The sequence below is a fragment of the Mustelus asterias genome (assembly GCF_964213995.1).
Source record: "Mustelus asterias chromosome 26 unlocalized genomic scaffold, sMusAst1.hap1.1 SUPER_26_unloc_35, whole genome shotgun sequence".
NCBI classification, from domain to species: Eukaryota; Metazoa; Chordata; class Chondrichthyes; order Carcharhiniformes; family Triakidae; genus Mustelus; species Mustelus asterias.
In genome coordinates, this window is record NW_027590104.1 from 430176 (window position 1) to 453953 (window position 23778).

The window sequence follows — 23778 nt, forward strand, 5'->3', positions numbered from 1 at the left end:
TCAGCCAGCCTGAATGGCTGAAACACCGCCCCGCCCCCCCCCGCCGTTCCCCACCTACTGCGATGGCACGCGACCAATCCTGACCCCACGTCCCACCGGGAACAGTACCCTTTCACTTCTCTCCCCCCATGATCGGCCACCCATCTTAACCCTCCCTCACCCCTTAATTGGGTGCCTGACTCCCCCCAACACGATCGCTGGTCCAAGCCCCACCCATGGCCACTCCTGATTGACACCCTCTCTCTACCACCAATCCCAATGCAGAATACACAGCGGTTCCGCCCTCCCTCCATCTCACAGATCCCAATGCAGAGTGCACAGCGTGTCCCCACGCCCCACCCAATGACTGATGGCACCCAACCTCGCCGGTCTGCCCCTGCCCCCTTGAAACAGACTGGCGCCTGGTGGACATTGCAAGGTTGTCAGGTTGGTGGTGCCAAGCTGGTACGTCCAAAATGGCACCCCCCCCCCCCTCCGCGCCCCTTGTCCTCGGCGGCCCCAGGGGACTCAATGGTTTCCACTTCTACCGGCGTGGGCATCACGCTGGTCACCATTGGTGGGGACTAACTTTGTTTCTCACCGGAGACAAACTCTCGTCTGAGGGTCACAGAGGAAAATGACCCCGGATATTTTCTTCCTAGACTCATTAATTCAAGGAAAATGAGGTTTAAATGTTATTTTTTAAAAAATCAACCCTGTTCCAGAAATGGCTGATCACGCTGGATATCTGGTACTGATAAGATCGCGAGAGGCGCAAAATCGGGCGTGAACCTTACTTTTCTGCCCTGTCAGCATCTTACCGGCTCGGCCCATGCATCGGCCGGTGCGGCACAACGGTGAAATCGCCCCCCAAAGTAAGTACTTGAGTCTCTGCTATTACTTTATTCGTTTTATACATTTTACTGACTTCGTTTGTGTTGGATCCACATTTGTTTCCGCGAATCTTTTGATATTTATGTTTGTATAAAATCTTTCAGAGTTTGTTTTTAATGTTTCTCACTAGTTTACTCTCATATTCTATTTTTCCTTCCTTGAACTTTCTCTTGCTCCACCCTTGCAGAATTCTCAGCCTTATGATTTTAGCATATCTTCTTTTCATCTAACACAATCCTTGATTTTATTCATCACCATTGGTGGGAACACTTCTGTTGATTTTCATCACATTAAATCAATGTATTTTTGTTGAAAACGCTACACCTTTTACGTACCTCAATGGGAATTCGGATCAATGTGAACTTAGGATATTTTTTTTCGACACAGACACTTTAATTGGCTAAGCTGTCGCAATGCTAACGTGCTATTTGTGCTCCGGATCACTTGCTGAACTGCTTAACAACTTTTAGTCATTGACGTGGCAGGACACCCAGATCCCTTTGTATCAGAGAGTTGCCATCTCTCTCCATTCAATTGTCTAATGCTATTCTATTCTTCCTGACAAAGTGGACAAGCTCCACCTTCTCACATTAAAGTCCTTCAGCTAATATTTTTTCACATTAACTTAAATAATCCACAAAGGGATTTCGTCAAGTTATAGCCTCTTGATTCTTTACTTTCCTACCGTTGTATTATCAGTAAATCTTGCTGCACAAATTCGGCCATTTCTTCCAATTCATTGTACAGATAGTAAATATTTGAGGCCCCAGCACTCTCCCCTGCGGTACTCCATTAGCACCAGCTTTGCCAAAATGAAAATCATCCATTTTACACAATACTCTGCTTGTTGCTAGTTTATGGGGAAAATGGTGATATACTGTCAATGTCACTGGACTAGTAATCCAGAGCTTGCGGGTAACGCTCTGAGGATCCGGGTTTGAATGCCATCATGGCAGATGGCGAAATTTGAATTCAATGAAAATCACGAGTTAAAAAGTCGAATTTTCGTCATAAAAAACCTTGATATACTAATGTCCTTTAGGGAAGGCAATCTGCATCATGATTCACAAATATTAGGACTCCTAAAATTCGCTCTATTTTGGTCAAACAAACCATTCTGTTCAATTAAACTGGTCCAGCCAATCCACATCACAGTCCAACCACATCCACTGAATAAAATTAAACAATTCTCTATCAATCATGTACAGTAACCATTGATGTGCCACCTTACTGAATACCATGCATTAATCTAAGAAAAGCACACCTACAGGTTCTCCTTGTTTGTTATTTCCTCAAATATATCAAATAGTTCAGTCAAACATGATTTCAATTTCACGTGTTGACTGTGCATGATTGAATTATCATTTTCTACACTCTGTTCTCAAACATCCCCTTTGAGAGGCGATGGGCTCAGAAAACTATATTTTTTCCTGCTCTCTGTCTCCTTTCTTCCTTGAATAGAGGTGTTTGATTTTTGATTTTCCAAACCACTGGGACCTTGCCAGAATCTAGGGAATTTTGGAAGATCATAACGAATGCATCTACTATCTCTGCAGCCACTTGTGTTAAGACCCTAGTGATAAACTTGTCAAGTTTCAGTTCTAATTGTATTCTGAATAGGTTTTTCCAGCCGAATGGTTGTGTTTTACGTTTTTACTCCCCATTTACCTCCTGTTTTTCAAATATTCTTGCGATGTTTTCTTTGTATACTACAGTGAATGCAGGCCCAACATTCCTGTTAACTCTTCTCATAATTATTTGTTTCCCATTATTAGAAACATAGAAAAGAGGACGATTAGAATATTTGAACCTTTGAGCCTGCCCCACTTGTCAATATGATCAAGAGGATCATATTCACAAGTGGGGCAAGAGGATCAATATGATCATGGTCAATATTAGACTCTTTAAACTAGATTTTTATTGAATCAAATTTCACCACTGGCCATGGTGGGATTTGAACCAACGTATCCGGAGCATTATCCCACGTCTCTGAATTACCAGTCCGCGGACAATGATACTATAGCACGGGCATTTCATTTCCCAGAGGTCAGAGAGAGAAATAACAGGAACCAGAGTAAATGCAGTTTTCCTTATTAATAACTGACACCAACAGTAATGACATCGCTTATTTATACGAATACAAAATATATTCAGTTATTCTAAGTAGAATCTTAAACAGTATGATACTTACTCCAGTTTCTGTATTTTACATTCCAGTTTCTTCAGAGCCATAGACAGTCGGTTCACTCCTAAATTTCCCAGTTTATTATCACCCAGATTCAGATCTATCAGTGACTGGTTTGTCGTGAGAGCAGAGGCAAGGTCGTTGGCACAAGAATCTGTGAGACTGTTGCTATGGAGACTGGAAATCAGAGAGTTAATAGTAACGGGATCAGTGAACTTCCAGCTTCGTTAAGAATACCATTATTAAAAATAGTGATGTACATTACATCGTGAGACATTCGGGAAACAGACTTCACTTAATAGAGGACAAAATACTATTGATGCTGAAATTCTGAAATATAAGAGCATATGCTGGGAACTCTCAGCATGTCATGCAGTATCTGTGAAGTGAGGAACAGAGTTAGTTTCAGTTCAATTAGCTTTCATTGGAGTTCAATTAGCTTTCCTTAGTGCTTGGAAATAGCAGGGAATTATGTTGTTTTAAGTCACAGGGAACTGGGGATGGATGACGAGGAAAGATCAAAATGGAAGCGCAGGAGTAATTAAATGTCAAAAACGATGTTTTTCTTTATTCATTTGTGGGTTTCCTCCAGGTGGTCCGGTTTCCTCCCACAGTTCAAAGATGTGTGGGTTAGGTTGATTGACCATGCTAAATTGACCCTAATATCCGGGGGATGAGCAGAGTAAGCATGCGGGACTACGGGAATAGGGCCTGGGTGGGATAGTGGTCAGTACAGACTCGATGGGCCGAATGACCTCCTTCTGTACTCTAGGGATTCTATGATTCTATGGCATGGGCATCACTGGCTGGCCAGTATTAATTGCACATCTCCAGTTGCCCTTTTAAGACAGTTGAGCGTCAATAAAATTGTTGTAGCTCTGGAGTCACATGTAGGCCAGACCAGGTGAGGGTGAGAGATTTCCTTCCCTAAAGGACATTGATGAAATAGAAAAGTACAGGATCCCCATGTCCTTACCCTGAGTCACTCGGGAGGGAGATTGGATAAGCGGTGGCCCCGGAGTGATGCGATGCGGTTGAACATGATGTTTGAAAAACGTTTTTCACGCTGCCAGTGGTTGGGGTCTGGAATGCACAGCCCGGAACTGTGGTGGAGGCAGATTGAATCGGGGGAATTAGATAAATATTTCAATAGAAGCAATGTTTAAGGAAACGAAGAAAAGGCAGGATAAGGATACAATTCATCATGTTCGTTTAGAGAACTGGTGCAGACAAGATGGGCCAAATGACGTCCTTTGGCACCGTAACAATTTCATGACGGTAAAAGCTTGAGATTCACCGATATTTCAGGGACACAACATAGCAAGCGTGGTAGAATGGGTGGCGGTGGATCTCTATAGACCCCCATAGCAGATATGTGGATCAAACCCTCGATATTAGCGTCATTCTTCATCACACTCCAGACACCGAAATGACTGAACTAGCCAACTCCACACTTTAACCAGAACCGGTACTTTAGTATCTGAGAGGCGAGGATGCCATTCTCTCCAGCAGCACAAGCAGAATCATAGAATTGTTGCGGAGCAGAAGGAGGACATTCAGCCAATGGTGTCTGCACAGAATCTATGAATGAGCAGTTCACTAAGTGTCATTCCCCCACCTTCCCTTCGTAACCCTGCACATTCTTGCTTTTTTCAGGCAACAATCCAATTCCCTTTGGTAGGCTTCAGTTGAACGTGTTTCCACCACACTCACAGACAGAGCATTCCAGATCTTAATCATTCACTGCAGGGCAAGTCCCGTTTCAGGCAATACTGACAACATATTTAAGGGCAGCCAGCAGCGCTTTCAACGGCAGCAGCTCTAGAGGGATCAGTGAGGGAGCCCTGGTAACCCAACAAAGGACTGACATGGCAGGAGACGATAAAACTTCAATTCAAAGATACATCCATGGGAAGTCCTCCTCAAGGCTGCACGGGTTCAGAGTGAGGTCCAGTTCCCTCAGGAGATGATCTGCCATGTCAACCCAAGCAGGCCTGGGTGGAGATTGTCAAGACCTGAGCAGATATGAGGTATGTGTTTGCAGTGAGGCAGAAACATCAATAACCTTGTGGTGATGTGGCTCCTTTGAGGAGCGATCTTTTCAAGGTCACGATCGGGTCGGTCCCGAAGGAGTGGCTGGACGGGAAGCTGAGCCAATCGGGAGCAAAGGCACGCGTCCTGGGATGGGGAGGAGCCTCAGTCGAAGCCAGGGAGGAGGAGAGTGTAGTCGTGTATTGCGGTTACGTCAGGCCCTATGTAAAAAATATTATTTCTAACCAGTAATTACTTGACGCCACAATGATGTCACCTCCGATATTACTACACTAGCGATGAGGTAAAATATTCTTATTCATCAGGAGGTTGCAGTGCGCAGCTAGAGTGGGAGGAGAGTGAGGGTCGAAGCTAAGAAGAGACATTTACAATGCCTTTCATCGGAACGATTGAGCCATTTTCCATCATTGGAAAACTGGGGACAGCATATCAAAAGGGTGCATTATTCCTTTGCCGCTTATGAGATCGTTGTGGAGGAAAAGCAAAAGGTGATACTGCTCACAGTTTGTGTCCAACACATTTCAGGTTAGTGAGGTATCCAACATCGCCTGATATTAGTCATAAGTCTTTTGACGAGATCGTCGAAATGGTGAAAGATTATTTTAACCCTCGACTTCCTGTTGAGGCAGCAATTTCATTTTGCATTCCAGCAGCCAACGGAGACTCTCTCCAGTCTGATTGATAGATTGAGAGGGTTGGCAGAGTACTGCGGAGTCTGCACCTTCTCCCCGTGTCTGCGTGTGTTTCCTCCGGGTTCCTCCCATAGTCTAAGATGTGCTGGTTAGGTGTACTGGCCATGCTAAATTCTCCCTCAGTGTATCCGAACATGCACCGGAGTGTGATGACTGGGGGATTTTCACAGTAACTTCATTGCAGCGTTAATGTATGCCTACTAGTGATACTAATCAATAAACATTAGCCTTAAACTTTAAAATTTGATGACCAAATGCTAAACTAGCAGCGGGCTTTAAGTACACAAATTTCGATTTCAGTCGCGCCAACTAGCAGCTCGAGTTGGATGAAGATTCCCAGCAATTAGTTCCTATCAGCGCCCACAAAGAGATAAACAGTACACATGTTTACCCTTTGGAGTCTCATCAGCCAGTACTATTTTCCATCGTAAAAAGAAACAATTATTGCTGGGAATTCCTCAAGTAGTGGTGTTCCGGGATGATGTCCTAATTACGGGAGCACGCCCTGCAGAGTACAGGGCAAACTTAGAGGCAGTTCTCAATGGTCCGTTTGAAATGAGAGAAAATGTATTCTCCAGGCAGATGAAATTACAGATCTCGATTTCAGGATAGACACCAAATGTCTGTATCCTTTGGAGGATATCGTTGAACCCTTAAGAATGTAACCATGGCTTAAAAATATATCGGAGTTAAAATCCTTCATAGGAATGGTGAATTATTACGACAGATTCTTAGAAAACGTGTATAGAAGTTCAGCACCACTTCAGCTTTCGAGGAAGCAACAGTGCTGGAAATGGGAAGAAGCAGAAAAAGAGGCATTTTCAAAATTAAACAAAGCCTTACAGTGTCATCGACACATTTTTATCCAACCAAACCATTAGTATTTAGCTGTGATGCATCACAATCCGACGTGGGAGCAGTCTTATCCCACACGATGTCAGGTGTAACAGAGAGCCAAATCCCATTTTTGCCACGAACGTTATCAACTGAAAAATGTGTACGTAGATTGACAAAGAAGCATGGCGGTAATTCATGCAGTGAAGGAAATTCATCTATATATATTTGGTAGCCATTTCCACATAGCATCAGATCACAAATAATTGACGGGTTTATACCAAAAAGATAAACCAGTGCCAACAATTCCGTCTGTGAGGCTGCAGAGATGGGGCATATTGCTATCTGCGTACAGCTAGTCTTTCCAGCATAGGCCCGGGACGTAAATACCGAATAGGGACATGCTCGGCCACCTCCCTATGCCACAGGCTGTGCCGTCAACATCTGTACCACAAGCAATACTGTCAGTGCTGCGCCGAATAGAAACCTTACCGGTCTCAACTACTCATATAAATATTTGGACCAAAAGGGGCCCGGTGTTATCAAAAGTAAAGAGGATTGTGTCACAAGGATGACGCTCCGATAAGTCAGAGCAAATCAGACCATACCTGTAGCAGAGGATGGCGAAAACAAGTCAGGATTGGCGTGTTTTTGTTTTGGGCAGGCTCGTGTTATAGTGCCACCACAAGGGCGACAGCTATTATTACACGAATTGCATGACACAAGCACTGGACAAAGTAGGATGAAATCACTCGCTTGAAGTTATAATTTGTGGCCAGGCATCGATAAATCGAAAGAATAGCCAGCCAGTGCATGAGGTGTGAAGACCAGGAGTCATTGCCACCACTAACAAATATACATACATGGGAGTGGTTGGGACAGTCGTCGTCAAGACTGCATGCGGCGGCACGGTAGCACAGTGGTTAGCACTGCTGCTTCACAGCTCCAGGGTCCCGGGTTCGATTCCCGGGTCGGGTCACTGTCTGTGTGGAGTTTGCACATTCTCCTCGTGTTTGCGTGGGTTTCCTCCGGGTGCTCCGGTTTCCTCCCACAGTCCAAAGATGTGCGGGCTAGGTTGATTGGCCAGGTTAAAATTGCCCCTGAGATGCGTAGGTTAGAGGGATTAGCGGGTAAAATATGTGGGGGTAGGGCCTGGGTGGGATTGTGGTCGGTGCAGACTCGATGGGCCGAATGGCCTCCTTCTGCACTGTAGGGTTTCTATGATTTCTATGAATTCACAGGACAGTTCATGGGGCTTATTTCATTGTGGTTGATGCTCATTCTGAAAAACTGGATCAGACTTCTTGCCGAAGTACATGGTCGCCACATAAAAAAGCATATGGATCATCTGAGGAAGAGAGTGGCAGGGATACGGGAACCCAGCAGGTGTGTCCTGTGGTGGACTTGCGTTTGCCAGTTGCTGATACAGCGATTAGTGTTTTTAATGTAGAGCCGAGGCAACCAACAGTTTCCAAAGCAGACGCGGCAGCCGCTACTGAGGATGGTAACTGGTCCCACAACACCAGGTTAAAGTCCAACAGGTTGTGGAGATGCTGGCGTTGGACTGGTACAGGCTGCTGGTGGGCACATCATGGCTACTGAGGAGGTTGTCCATCCCGGATTGATGCATTTGCATTGTGCGTCTCCACCCAGATTCTTTACTGACCAAAGGACCCAGTACCGAGTTGCGACAAATCTCCAGAGTCTGGAAGTCTCCAGATCAAGTCACTTTGTGATGAGTTTTCTCTGGGATGTTTCTGGTGTAATCTTGTGTCATGCAAGCCTATGTTTCATGATGCAACTTCTGGTCCATTCACAGGCGGTCTCAGGAGTTTGTGGTTTTGGTGGGAGGGTGGTGCGAGGGAAGGTGCGTGGCTCCTTTAAGGGGGCGATATTTTGAGTATTGGGCTTGATACTATGGAGAGGCCAGGCGGGAAGCTGAGCCAAATGGGAGCATGGTGGCACGTTCTGGGACGCGGAGAAACCTCCGTTGGAGCCAGGGAGTAGAAGAGAGTAATTATGTTAGACACTTAGCTTATATATTTATGCCTATTAATGTTAACAAATCATTCATTGTGAAGAACACAAATTCCCTTTACTTCAATATATACCTGATGACTTTATTATATAACTGATCTGTTCTGACAAGATGAGTGAAGCAGCTTATAGAATTTAATGTGAGGCATTTGTGGTCAGATCTGAATGGAAGTGAAATTGGTAGGAAGGTTAACCCCAACCAGACTCTGGCAATATCCAGCCATCTGCATGGACTGTCCGAGACAAGTCAGCCTCGCTGTGGAGGGTCTCAATCAGTCAGAGGTACACTGTCAGGATGAAGCGGTCGCGTGCAGGTGGCATCCCTGTTGAGACATGATGGACAGTCAGGCTGCAACCAGCCTAGCCTAGTGTGCGTCTTTAATGGGTGAGTAACAATGGAAAGTTATGCGTGTGTACAAGCGAGCGCACAACGTCAGGGAATGAACTAAATATGGTGGTAGCGTTCAGGTCTTGCCACCCTTGCGTCCATATAAGGCAGCTGAGAGACCTGGAGACAGACTGGGAAATTGCTGACAATAAGAAGGGCTGTGGGGCTGACAGTGAGTGTTCGAATGGATGGACACAGGAGGCCCTCTAGTGAGCACAAAACGTACAGCATGTGTGTCCATCACTGGTCATAAGGAACAGCCTGAAGGACGTGTTGGATTATACATCGTCTCTATTCAGTCTTCTTTCTCTCACAAACCAAGGTCTGTGCGACTGCATGACAGTTGTACCCCTCTGAGCAGGTGAAGAAGTCCTCAGAGGGTACACCCGTCACATTCTTCCCCCAAACTTTCGGCACAAAAATGTGTGGGATTGACATCCCATTGCCTTGGGATCAGAGAGAGAAATCACAGGAGTCAGCGAAAATGCAGTTTTTGGTATATGAGTTCCGATCCCTGGGATGTCATAGATTATTACAGCACAGGGAGAGGCCCTTTGGCCCCATCTCCCAAGAGACTCCCCCAATTGCCCTGACTGCTTGAATACAACCCCCCAGACTACACCCCAACTCGCTGACTCATACTCACACTGTACTGTCTACACCCCTCTGCCTAAATGCACCCTGAACTCTGCAAAACTGCAGTCATGGTTCCTGACGTTAAACTTTCCTGCCCGTGACTGAAGGGCTCTCGAACCCTCTGCGCTACACATTCCTACCTGACCCGATTCAGAAGATGGGGCGAGAAAGATAAGGCCGCATTTGAACGTCAATAGCTGGGTGTGGAGTGACAATCTGACTGATTGTCTCCGCACAGCTCTATCCCTGACACTGACAACAATGATGTGGAGATGCCGGCGTTGGACTGGGGTAAACACAGTAAGACGTCAAACAACACCAGGTTAAATTCCAACCTGTTGGACTTTAACCTGGTGTTGTAAGACTTCTTACAGATAATAATGGACTGTGTTTATTTATTATTCTAATAATAGGGTGTGCAATATACCATTAGGTATCTCATTATTGTTTTAAAAAAATGTCACGGAGTTTGACATTTACCTCAGTTTCTGTATTTTACAGTTTGGATTCCTCAGAGCCGCAGACAGTAGTTTCACTCCTGAATCTCCCAGTGCATTCTCACCCAGGTTCAGATCCCTCAGGGAGTGGCTTGTACTGAGAGCGGAGGAGAGATCCGCAGCACAAGAGTCTGTGAGAGCGTTTTTTTCCAGCCTGCAGAATCAGAGAAAGGAAAAAAATCTGGAATTAGTGTAAACCTCAGCGTTCTTAAGAATAAGATTATTAACAATAATAAAATACAGCATGAGGCATTCAAGAAACAGTTCAGTTCATACAGCAAGCAAGATACTATTGATGCTGTAAATCTGAAATATATATTTATGTGCTTATGGAAGAGAGCACACACAACATCAGGGAATACACCAAGAGTGGCTGTGTCCAGGCCGTGTTTTCCTTATGTCAATGGAAGATGATGTGGAGATGCCGGCATTGGACTGGGGTAAACACAGAAGAAGTTTAACAACACCAGGTTAAAGTCCAACAGGTTTATTTGGTAGCAAAAGCCACACAAGCTTTCGGAGCTCTAAGCCCCTTCTTCAGGTGAGTGGGAATTCTGTTCACAAACAGAGCATATAAAGACACAGACTCAATTTACATGAATAATGGTTGGAATGCGAATACTTACAACTAATCAAGTCTTTAAGAAACAAAACAATGGGAGTGGAGAGAGCATCAAGACAGGCTAAAAAGATGTGTATTGTCTCCAGACAGGACAGCCAGTGAAACTCTGCAGGTCTAGGCAACTGTGGGGGTTACAAATAGTGTGACATGAACCCAATATCCCGGTTGAGGCCGTCCTCATGTGTGCGGAACTTGGCTATCAGTTTCTGCTCAGCGACTCTGCGCTGTCGTGTGTCGCGAAGGCCGCCTTGGAGAACGCTTACCCGAATATCAGAGGCCGAATGCCCGTGACCGCTGAAGTGCTCCCCAACAGGAAGAGAACAGTCTTGCCTGGTGATTGTCGAGCGGTGTTCATTCATCCGTTGTCGCAGCGTCTGCATAGTTTCCCCAATGTACCATGCCTCGGGACATCCTTTCTTGCAGCGTATCAGGTAGACAACGTTGGCCGAATTGCAAGAGTATGTGCCGTGTACCTGGTGGATGGTGTTCTCACGTGAGATGATGGCATCTGTGTCGATGATCCGGCACGTCTTGCAGAGGTTGCTGTGGCAGGGTTGTGCGGTGTCATGGTCACTGTTCTCCTGAAGGCTGGATAGTTTGCTGCGGACAATGGTCTGTTTGAGGTTGTGCGGTTGTTTGAAGGCAAGAAGTGGGGGTGTGGGGATGGGTTGTTTGAAGGCAAGAAGTGGGGGTGTGGGGATGATCTCTACTGCCTCCCGAAGATACACAAGGCAATCACACCCGGCCGTCCCATCGTATCGGGCAATGGGACCCTGTGCGAGAACCTCTCCGGCTATGTCGAGGGCATCCTGAAACCCATTGTACAAAGAACCCCGAGCTTTTGTCGCGACGCGACGGACTTCCTACAGAAACTCGGCACACATGGAGCAGTTGAACCAGGAGCGCTCCTTGCCACAATGGATGTCTCGGCACTCTACACCAGCATCGCCCATGACGATGGCATTGCTGCAACGGCCTCAGTGCTCAGCGCCAACAACTGCCAGTTTCCAGATGCAATTTTACATCTCATCCGCTTCATCCTGGACCACAATATCTTCACCTTCAACAACCAGTTCTTCATCCAGACACACGGAACAGCCATGGGGACCAAATTCGCACCTCAATGTGCCAATATCTTCATGCACAGGTTCGAACAAGACTTCTTCACCGCACAGGACCTTCAACCGATGCTATACACTAGATACATCGATGACATTTTCTTCCTTTGGACTCATGTTGAACAATCACTGAAACAACTCTATGATGACATCAACAAGTTCCATCCCACCATCAGACTCACCATAGACTACTCTCCGGAATCGGTTGCATTCTTGGACACACGCATCTCCATTGAGGACGGTTACCTCAGCACCTCACTGTACCGCAAGCCCACGGATAACCTCACGATGCTCCACTTCTCCAGCTTCCACCCTAAATACGTTAAAGAAGCCATCCCCTACGGACAAGCCCTCCGCATACACAGGATCTGCTCGGATGAGGAGGATCGCAACAGACACCTCCAGACGCTGAAAGATGCCCTCATAAGAACAGGATATGGCGCTCGACTCATTGATCAACAGTTCCAACGCGCCACAGCGAAAAACCGCACTGACCTCCTCAGAAGACAAACACGGGACACAGTGGACAGAGGACCCTTCGTTGTCCAGTACTTCCCCGGAGCGGAGAAGCGACGGCATCTCCTCCGGACCGTTCAACATGTCATTGATGAAGACGAACATCTCGCCAAGGCCATCCCCACACCCCCACTTCTTGCCTTCAAACAACCGCACAACCTCAAACAGACCATTGTCCGCAGCAAACTACCCAGCCTTCAGGAGAACAGTGACCATGACACCACACAACCCTGTCACAGCAACCTCTGCAAGATGTGCCGGATCATCTCACGTGAGAACACCATCCACCAGGTACACGGTACATACTCTTGCAATTCGGCCAACGTTGTCTACCTGGTACGCTGCAAGAAAGGATGTCCTGAGGCATGGTACATTGGGGAAACTATGCAGGCGCTGCGACAACGGATGAATGAACAGCGCTCGACAATCACCAGGCAAGACTGTTCTCTTCCTGTTGGGGAGCACTTCAGCGGTCACGGGCATTCGGCCTCTGATATTCGGGTAAGCATTCTCCAAGGCGGCCTTCGCGACACACGACAGCGCAGAGTCGCTGAGCAGAAACTGATAGCCAAGTTCCGCACACACGAGGACGGCCTCAACCGGGATATTGGGTTCATGTCACACTATTTGTAACCCCCACAGTTGCCTAGACCTGCAGAGTTTCACTGGCTGTCTTGTCTGGAGACAATACACATCTTTTTAGCCTGTCTTGATGCTCTCTCCACTCACATTGTTTTCTTTCTTAAAGACTTGATTAGTTGTAAGTATTCGCATTCCAACCATTATTCATGTAAATTGAGTTTGTGTCTTTATATGCTCTGTTTGTGAACAGAATTCCCACTCACCTGAAGAAGGGGCTTAGAGCTCCGAAAGCTTGTGTGGCTTTTGCTACCAAATAAACCTGTTGGACTTTAACCTGGTGTTGTTAAACTTCTTACAATGGAAGATGAGTCAGAGATCCATAGTCATAGAGCAATGCAGCACGGAAACAGGCCCTTCGGCCAGACCAGTTCATACCGACCAGGTGCCCTCCCAGCTAGTCCCAATTGTCTGCATTTAGGCCACATCCCTCTAATCCTTTCCCATGCACGTACTTATCCAAGTGCTGTTTAAATGTTGCTATTGAACCTGCCTCAACAACTTGTTCGTGCAGCTCATTCCTTATACGCAGCACGCTCTGCGTGAAGAAGTTGCCCCTCAGTTCCCATTTAATTCTTTCCCCTCTCACCTTAAACCTATGCTCTTTAGTTTTCAATTCTCCTACCCTTTGAAAAAAAGGCTATGCGTTCATCCTATCTCTGCCCATCATGATTTTACACAACTCAATAAGGTCACCCCTCATTCTCTTACGTTTCAAGGAAAAAAGCCCTAACCTTGCCAACCGCTACCTATAACGCAGGACCACTCGTCTTGTCAACGTCCTCGTAAATTTTCTTTCCACTCTTTCCACTTTATCAACGTCTTTCCTGTAATATTGCGACCACTGCAGTACAATGCAGTGCGGCCTCACTAACGACTTATAGAACTGTAACATAATGTCCCAACTCCTCTACTCACTGCCCTGACTGATGAAGGCCAGTATGCTAAACTCCTTCTTCACCATTCTTTACCTGTGACGCCGATTTCAATGAACTATGTCCTTGTACTCCCAGGTCCTTCTGTCCATCAACATTCCTCCCGTTCACGTATAACTCTTACCCTGGATTGACTTTCCAAAATGCAATACCTTACACTTTCTTGTCGTGAAATCCATTTGCCAATCCTCAGCCCGCTTCCCTCGCTGATTAACATCGCCCTGTAATTTTTGATTATGCTTATCGGTATTAACAATACTTTCTAATTGAGTGTCATCTGCAGACGTACAAACCATGCCCTGTATATTCACATCCAAATCATTTACATAAATTACGAATAATAACGGTCCCAACACCGAACCCAGGCACACCACTAGTCATAAGCCTTATGTCCGACAAACAACTTTTGACCATTACCCTGTGCTTCCTACCATCGTGCCAATATTGGACCCAATTTGCTAGCTTCCCCTCACTCCCATGGGACCTAACCTTACAGACTAGCCTGCCATGCGAGACCTTTTGAAAGGCCTTGCTAAAGTCCATATAAACAAAATCTGCTGCCCCACCCTCATCCATCCTCTTGGTTACCTCTTCGGAAAAGTCTACAAGATTTGTCAGAAATGACTTCCTATACACAAAGCCATGCTGACTATCCGGAATCAGACCTTGGCTATCCAAATGTTGATAGGTCTCAGAATTCCCTCCAGTAACTCACCCACCACTGATGTCAGGCTCACCGGCCTGTAATTCCCTGGCTTGTCTTTGCTATCCTTCTTAAACAACGGAACTACATTAACCATCCTGCAGTCTTCCAGAACTTCACGAGTGGAAAGAACAGAGGCAAATACCTCTGCAAGGTCTTCTGAATTTTTTCCCTAACCTGCCACAAAACCTGAGGATGCACTTAATCAGGCTCAGGGGATTTATCCACCTTAATGCGCTTTAAGACTGCAAATGCCTCCTCCTTAATAGTGCTGCAGCTGGGATACGTGGAAACTGGATGGGCAATCGTTGATCATGAGATGGGTTGTAGATCCCAGATAGACTAAGTAGCTGAACACATGGGCACAGCAGAGACACTGACGAATCCAAATTCTGGTGAATGTGTGCTCACCATTGTTCAGATGGAGTTTCAGGTTAGCAACTTTCTGAAGGACATGTTGGAATGTTGATCCCTCTCCAACATTCTTCCGTCTCTCTCACAAATCAACAGCTGTTCTAGACAGGAGACAGATGTCCACCTCGGAAGAGTTGGACGGAAGCACAGAGTGGAATCTCGTATTATTCCCCCATAACCTCTACTGCAGCAGATCATGCCTCGTACGATTAGCAGATGGTTCACAATCTGGCAATACAGGACAGCACAGAGAAACGCGAGCTGATGGAGGCAGTAATAGCTGAATTCACTCACACTCTCGAGGAGACAGGGCATTGCCACCTTCAGGAAGATGAAATGTGGCTGGAGTCTTGAACAACGCAGCAGATACTGGAGCTGCAGCGTAAGATATTTTAACATCCCGTGGAGTTTACAAAGGCTGTGTGTATCCATACACAAAGGATGATGGAGTCAATCCAGGCCAGCAGTGTTACCAGTTTTCATGAATGAGCACAAATGCCATTCCCCATCGAGAGAGTGATGAGCTCATGGAGAGTTACATCCAGCATATCATCCACAGGAAATACACATGAACCTGCATGTTCTCACCACCTCAATAAACTCTGCAGAGCAATGGCTGGGAGAGTCACTGTCTGTGTGGAGTTTGCACATTCTCCTCGTGTCTGCGTGGGTTTCCTCCGGGTGCTCCGGTTTCCTCCCACAGTCCAAAGATGTGCGGGTTAGATTGATTGGCCAGGTTAAAAATTGCCCCTTAGAGTCCTGAGATGCGTAGGTTCGAGGGATTAGTGGGTAAATATGTGGGGGTAGGGGTAGGGCCTGGGTGGGATTGTGGTCGGTGCAGACTCGATGGGCCGAATGGCCTCCTTCTGCACTGAAGGGTTTCTATGAATTTCTATGAGAGAGGTAAATTGTGCCTGATGTTACTGTCAGGTCCTCTGACCCATCAAATGAGCATTGAGGGTCCAGTTTGCCCTGAATGTATGGAGGAGCAGCTGCCTGCAGCATCTCGGACACTTTTCAGGATGCCCCTGGTGTGCTCCGCTCTGACCATGACACCAACACTTCACAAAGCTGCGATGACAGAGACAACTCCAGTTTCTGTACAGAAGGTCCGCAGTCTGCCGGACTCTTCCCTGACTCAGGCAACAAGGAGGACAACAGCCACGTCGTTGGGGGATCCCTTCTCTGTTCTATGGGGTTCCTTATCTTGCAGCGTCTGGTAAACATCCATATCCTCATTATAGAAGAGTCATTACACTCAACGACATCCCCATCTTTCAAATCTTCTCCCCTTGTCCATTCAGGTTCTAGTGAGCACAGCACAGTACCAGAACATTCAAGACATTCGATGAGTATATTGAAGGGCTCCACTCGATTAATCCAGGCAGGAACACGTTAACTTCAGAAATCCTCTGGCCTGTTCAATTGTGTCTCAAGTTGCCTTGTAGTAGCTGCTGTACCTATCCGCTGTGACTCTGTTTAGGTTACACACAGACACAATTACCCATCTCTTCAGTGGGTAGCGCTTGTCTTTCTTAATGCTTTCATGAGATGGTGGAGTCATTGGCAAAACCAAATCTTGTAGGCAATGATTACCCTCGAGAATCATAGTTTCCCTACAGTGCAGAAGGAGGCCACTGGGCTCACCGAATCTGCACTGACCACAATCCCATCCAGGCCCTACTCCCGTAAACCCACACATTTACACTGCTGATCACCTGTCACTAGTGTCAATTTAGCATTGCCAATCAATATAACCCACACTTTATTGGACTTCAGGAGTAAACCTTAGTACCCGGAGGAAACCCAGTCAGACATGGTGAGAATGTGTAAACTCCACAGAGACAATGATCCGATGCTGGAATTGAATCCGGGTCCCTGGCGTTTTGAGGCAGCAGTGCTAACCACTGTGCGACTGTGCCGTCCCAAATGGTGGTGAGTCCTACTGGAGTTGAAAGCAAGCGGAGAGGTTTCCGTCACACTGCTGAGTGTGCCTTCTGGGCGGTGGACACACATTTGGAACACAGGAGAAAAGTTATTCGTTCCTGAATTTCCAGAATCTTAGCTCCTCTTGGAACCATAGTTTTTACATTTCAGTGTTTGGTCAAGGGTTACAGTGAGATCCCTACCACCCAGGATGTTCATGCTGGGGGTGGGGGGAGGAGGAGGGGGCTGGATTTCAGAAATGGCAACACCATTGAACGTTGAGGGGGTGGTGGTTAGATTCCCTCTTGCTGATAATTGGCTGATACTTGTGCAGGGAATCAGTTCTGAATTTTGCTCCGTCCTTGCTGATATGGACATGGACAACTTCAGTCTCTGAGGTATTGTGAATAGTACTGAGCATTGTGCATTCATCAGTGAACACCCTCACTTCTGACCTCATGATGGAAGGAAGGTCATTGATCAAAAGCTGGAGGTGGTTGAGGTGAGGACATTATCCTGAGGAACTCATGCAGTGATGTTCACAAGGCATTGGAAGGAGAATGACACTGTTCTGATGAACAAGAGTACACAGATGTGACAGTAATTCGCGAGATTGGATTTGCCCTGCGTATTTCCGCATTGTGAGGTAGATACAGTGTTTTAGCTGTACTGGAACATCTTGGCTAGGTGAAGGCCTAGTTCTGGAGCGTGGGTCGTGAGCTCTTGCTCACAGGGTACAGTGCCTTCAATCATTTCTTCATATCGCAAAGTTAATTGGCTGAATTTTGGCATCTGTAATTTTCAGCGTCTCAGTAGGAGGCTGAGATTAACCATCCACTCTGTACTTCTGGCTGATGATGGCTGCTAATTGTTCAGTCTCGTCGTTTGCACTGATGTTCTGGGCTCCCTGATCAGTGGCAATGTTGATATTTGTAACATGTTAGAGGCACGTGTATCATTTCTGGCATGTCGAACAACATTCATGAAAAGATGCGGCAGGACTGCAGAAGTTTGATCTCAGCCATGGTTTTGGTATGATTGAGCTCGGTCTATGATATGTTGTTTCTGCTGTTTGGTATGCAAATGGCCGTGTGCTGTAAACGTCTGCAGTTTCACACCTCATTTTCAGATATATCCAAGTCTAAGTTATTCAAATACGAAAAGAAACATAGTCGCACCAACACTGCACTTACAGTTCGGGAACACCACTGCATGCTACACCCATTGAAGAACGACGTCACCACGACTGTCTGTTTCCTGTAGCCTAGATTACTTCATAATCCATGCTACCTCTTTTATTTCAGCTTGGCTGGCAAACCTGTGCGTCTATTAATAATGGATAGCGTTTTAAATAACACAAATACTGAGAGTAACGGTTCTTTTAGTATCATCATTTGCATGAACAACACTGTCCATTGTTAATTGGAACATAATTCACACTATGCTGTTCTGTGAAAATTGTCATTGACAGGTGAGCCAAACATTTGTGCTCCTGGGTTGTAAGCTCTGGAATTCCCATCCGAAACCTCTCCACCTTGATCTCTCCCCTCTGTTTTAAGAAGATCCTTAAGCTCCATCCAACAGAAATTTGTGCTGTGACTCACAGAATTCAATGTAGTTTGTTCAATGCTTTTCCAATGTAGAGCAGTTTTCGATTTTCAAGCAAAATTAAAAGCTTACAGACGTAACCATCTATCATCTGAATGACTAATTCAGCTAAATTCAACGTGTGACATGGTATATATTGGAATTGAATAAATATTTAAGTGTTCTCCACATCTCTTTATTCTGTTGCATAATTTCAATTGAATATTTCAAATATTCACTCCTGAATCTTGCAGTGTATTATAACTCAGGTTCAGACCCATCAGTGACCGGCTTGTAATAAGAGAAGAGGTGAGAACATCTGAGGCTCCCTCCGGCCTGGAGATCAGACAGAAAATAATTACAGGAACAAAATTAATTCCGTGTTTTTTTTTACCTATAACACTCGGACTGAGAGTAAGGACAATATGCCGTGTTTATTAAAGACACTATTACTGATACTAAAAGTAATTTAGAGTGTCAGACAGCCAGTTATTCTAAGCACAATCTCTCACAGTCTGGTACTTACTGCAGTTTCTGTATTTTACAGTCTGGATTCCTCAGAGCGGCAGATAGTCGTTTCACTCCTGAATCTTCCAAATTATTGTTACTCAGACTAAATGGAGAGAGAGAGAAATGCATTAAAATCAGCTGAATTTTCACCAGCAAAAAATGAGCGTGATTAATATTTGAATCAGAAACTTTGCTCCAGTGGGGAACTGATTAAAGTTACAATATTATGCCTCGCTGGATTTTCCTTTCAATTAAATGGAAAAGAAAATAGTGAACAGTGAAAATTGATGAACAACTGGTGAAAACCACTTTCATCCCACTCAAAATGTATTTTTGGTTGAATTGTCGATGGGATATGGGTATCACTGGCGAGACCAGCATTTATTGCCCACTGCTATTTGCCCTTGACAAGGTGAGGGTATTTAGTTTTGGTCAATAAATGCTGGCCTAATCTGCGATGCCTTCATCCCGTGAACTAACCAATTTAAAAGAAAAATGTCCTTTATTCTGGTCTTAATTCCTGATTATCAGAACAACCCTCCTGAATCTCAATGACTGTTCCTGCCAAGTTTTCAGGAATTTAAATCATTTTTGCTTTTACTTAAATCCGGGATTTCATGCAAAAGTATAATTTTCTGAGAATTAAATGATAAAGTGGAGATTCCCTGTACTTTGTAACTCGTTACATTCTATTAATCTGTGCAACACCTCGGAGTGAGTTATGTTGAGAAAGTGTGCGAACTGCTGCTGTAAAATTCATCCCACTGGATTTTAGACAAGGAATGTTTATTCTCCCATAACAAAGTTGAAATATCCCTGTCCTCTTAGTTTCTATGGGAGGGGTGTTCACCACTTTATTCCCCATTAAACAGGATTTGCATTTTCGGCAGGTACGGCTGCTTTCTTTTTATTTCTGAAATTGCCGGGACTTCCCTCCTCCCGCGAGATCCACACATAGGGAAATGAATATTGGAAAATCTTGTTACATCTCACTGACAGTTTTAGTGGAGACATTCCACTGCGTGTGAGAATCAGTCCGTGGAACAGATTCCTGGTCATTCCTCCCGGTTGTCCAGTGTGTGCCTTTATCCTGGGTATAATTGGGTAATGGAGAGGTTTGTGTCTTTAAAACAGCAGCTATTTTCCTAATTCAGGAAATTCAGGTTTCCTCGGATCAGATCTGAGCTCTGCACCCCTACCATTTTCAATCGTGAATTTTAGTGGATGAGAAAACAACAGCAGGAGGAGTTCTGCGTAAATATCTCCATACTCATGATGGAGTAGACAAACACATCAGTGTAAAAGCATTTCAAACGATCTTCAGCCATGATGTGCGAGTGGCTGACCCATACAGAGGTCCCCAGCATCACACATACCAGTCTTCAGTGAAGTCAGTTCACTCCAATGGATGTCAATAAATAGCTGAAGGCACTAAATAAGGCAAAGATAATGGGTATTGACAACGTTCCGTAATTGTATTGAGGATTTCTGCTCCAGAAGTTGCCATATCCCTGTACGAGTGCAGGTACAGCATTGGCAATTATCCGATCATGTGGAAAATTGTCCAGCTATGTCCTCTACAGAAAAATAATCACCACTCTGTCTATTCTCGATCATCAGCAAAGTAATGGAAGGCGTCATCGAGACAACTACTAAGTGGTAGGTAATTGGCAACAATCTGCTCGCTGACTCTGAGCTTGTGTTCCGTCAGGGCCAGTCAGCCCCCTACCTCATTTCAGCTTTGATGCAACTAAGGAGAGTAGTGCTGAACTCAGGAGGTGAAGCAAGAGTGACTGTCATTGACATCAAGGCAGCATTTTATCCCAGTGCGGCATCAATGAGCCCGTGAAAAAATGAGTCAGTGGTAATGAGGGGGGAAACTATCTGCCACTTAGTCTAATACCAGAACAAAGGAAGATAGTTGTATTTGTTGGAGGACAGTCATCTCATCTTTAGGACCTCGCTGTTGGAGTTCCTCAGAGGAGTACCCTTGGCACAACCATCTCCAACTGCTTCATCAATAACATTCCCTCTATCATGAAGTGAGAGGTTTTCAGGTGAGGCAATGGTGTAGTGGTATTATCACGGGACTGGCAGTCCGGAGACGCAGGGTGAAGACCTATATTCGAATACCACCGTGGCAGATGGTGAAATTTGAATTCAATGAAAATATCTCGAATTAAAAGTCCAGTGATGACCATGAAACATTTGTCAATTGTCGTAAAAACCTCTCTGGCTTACTAGTGTCCTTCAGGGAAGGAAATCTGCCGTCCTTACCTGGTCTGGGCTACATATGATGCCAGACCCACGGCAATGTGGTTGATTCTTATATGCCGTCTGAAATGTAGGACATGTAGGGATGGGCAATAAGTGCTGGCCCTGCCAGCGATGCCCATATCCTGCAAAAAATAATAAAAATTTTCGACAATCAGCACCATTCCCAACTCATCAGGATATGGAACAAGCATTGGACAATACTCAGGGACGGGCTGACAAATGAGAGGCAATCACTCAGTCACTCGGACTAACAATTGAGAGGCAATCTCTCAGAATAGACTGAGGGTTCGGAACCGGGTCAGAAACTGGAAGGTATATTATTAAGTTAGCATAAACCCAAACGTTATTTGTTTTGGGCATTAGTGCGAGCATGAGGTAGTTTCTTTAAAAAAAAACTTTATTGAACAACAGTTAAAATTTAGAATTAGCTTAACATTTATGAATTGACATACTTAAACACGACGCCTTATAATTCTTAGCAGCTAACTATCTCTATCGTTTCAATTTAAGCAATTTCCCCACAGACATATCTCCTTCTTCAGAATCAATTGGAGCAAGAACATATAGCTCATGTGGATAAAGATCCCGATAGACACTTGTTTTCTGACACACATACAGCAATCTCGAGAGAAAGGAATAAATACAAACAGCAGAAATTCAGAGAATGAGATCTATTTTCGAGCAGGTCCCAGTCTCTAATCTTCAGAGGGAGAAAGAGCTACTTCTTGCCACCGCTTCTAGGAAACAACTGAGCTTGTTTGCCCTCTGTGAGGTTCGACCCTCCCAGTCACGCGAATTTTCGGGTCGATCAATCTAATCAAGCCCTAATCTGCAAACGCCAGAGGAAAAGACTAAACTACAAAACAAAACTGCATTAGCCCAGCAAATAGGAACAATTATGCTTCTGCAGGTTCAACATGGGCTGCCGGTTACAAAGAAAGCGGCATCAATAATGGAACCAAGTGCTAAAAAAAACTCCTGCACTATAAAAGTGACACAAATACATTTCTCGATGTCATAGTGTTGTCACACGAAGAGAGAATCCAACGATCTCATTTGACATTGACATTTTCATTGTCCTGAATGCCCCACCATCATTATCGGTGTTATCATGACCAGAAACTGACCAGCCATTTCTATACTGTGGCTTCAGGAGCAGCTTAGATGCCAGGAATCCAGCGGGGGTTAATTTTCCTCCCGATTTCCAAAGGACCAATAAAGATGCTTGCCAACATCTAGCACAATGCATCTCCCTTGACTGTTACTTTACACAAAACCTTCAACATTTACTCCTCCTGGCACAGATGTATAATGCAAGCAGTGTGTACCATCTACAAGGTGCCAAACAGAAACTCACCACGGACCGTTCGACAACACCATCTAAAACCATGAAAGCATTGCATTGCTGGAGAGAGAGCCATGTCCCAGAGTGTTCAAGGACAGAATCAACTTGTCTAGATATAAGGGGAACAAAGTGCAGTTGCTGTGCTTGATGAGATCTATAAACCGCCAACGAGTGGAAATAATGTTGTGGAACAAAGCTACAGGTAAGTTACAGAGAGATGCAAACAAATTTCATAAGTGCAATAGGGGATTTCAATTAACCAAATGTTATACAGAGGGAAACAACATTCCTAATGTTTGCTGGAGAGTTTTGCACAGCAGCAGATATCAGAAGGACGTATTTTACACAGAGGGTGGTGGGGCCTGGAATGCGCTGCCAGGCAAGGTGGTGGAGGCGGGGACACTGGGAACGTTTAAGACTTATCTAGACAGCCATATGAACGGAGTGGGAATGGAGGGATACAAAATAATGGTCTAGTTTGGACCAGGGAGCGGCACGGGCTTGGAGGGCCGAAGGGCCTGTTCCTGTGCTGTATTGTTCTTTGTTCTGTTCTTTGTTCTTGTTTTCATTATCCCAAGAAGGAATGCCCTGATTGCAAAGGGCAATGGGAAATCTAGAGCTCGAATAATTCACCAGGGGGGAGCTGACTTCATTGGGACAAGAACTGAGCTGGACTGGAGCGACTGGAACGAATACTTAGAAGGGAAATCCGTAGATAAACAATGGGCTACTTTAAAAAGAAATGAGTTGGGCATAGTCAAAATATATTATTTCACAGGGGAAAGGTGGGACAAAGAAATCCAGAGTTCATTGGATGAAAATGAAGATAGAAATTAAGAAAACAAAGAAAGGGTTTATTTTTGACAGGTGTCAGGTGCAAACATACAATTGAGGTTGAATTCAGAGTGTTCAGAGCGGAAGTGAAAAATTATATTGAAGAAATGAAGAAGGATTTTGAGAAAAGACTGACAGCCAAGATAAAGGAGATTTCC

The 23778-nt window shown here is 45.1% G+C and overlaps 1 protein-coding gene across 1 annotated transcript in view; it reads right to left on the minus strand.

Annotated features, from left to right (window-relative positions):
• Positions 1-23778, minus strand: part of LOC144482144 (NACHT, LRR and PYD domains-containing protein 3-like) — a 96017-nt gene that overhangs the window by 8310 nt on the left and 63929 nt on the right. The window contains 3 exon segments of the mRNA XM_078201367.1: positions 3065-3235; positions 10178-10348; positions 19181-19267. Of these exon segments, the coding sequence (XP_078057493.1) occupies positions 3065-3235; positions 10178-10348; positions 19181-19267 (429 nt within the window).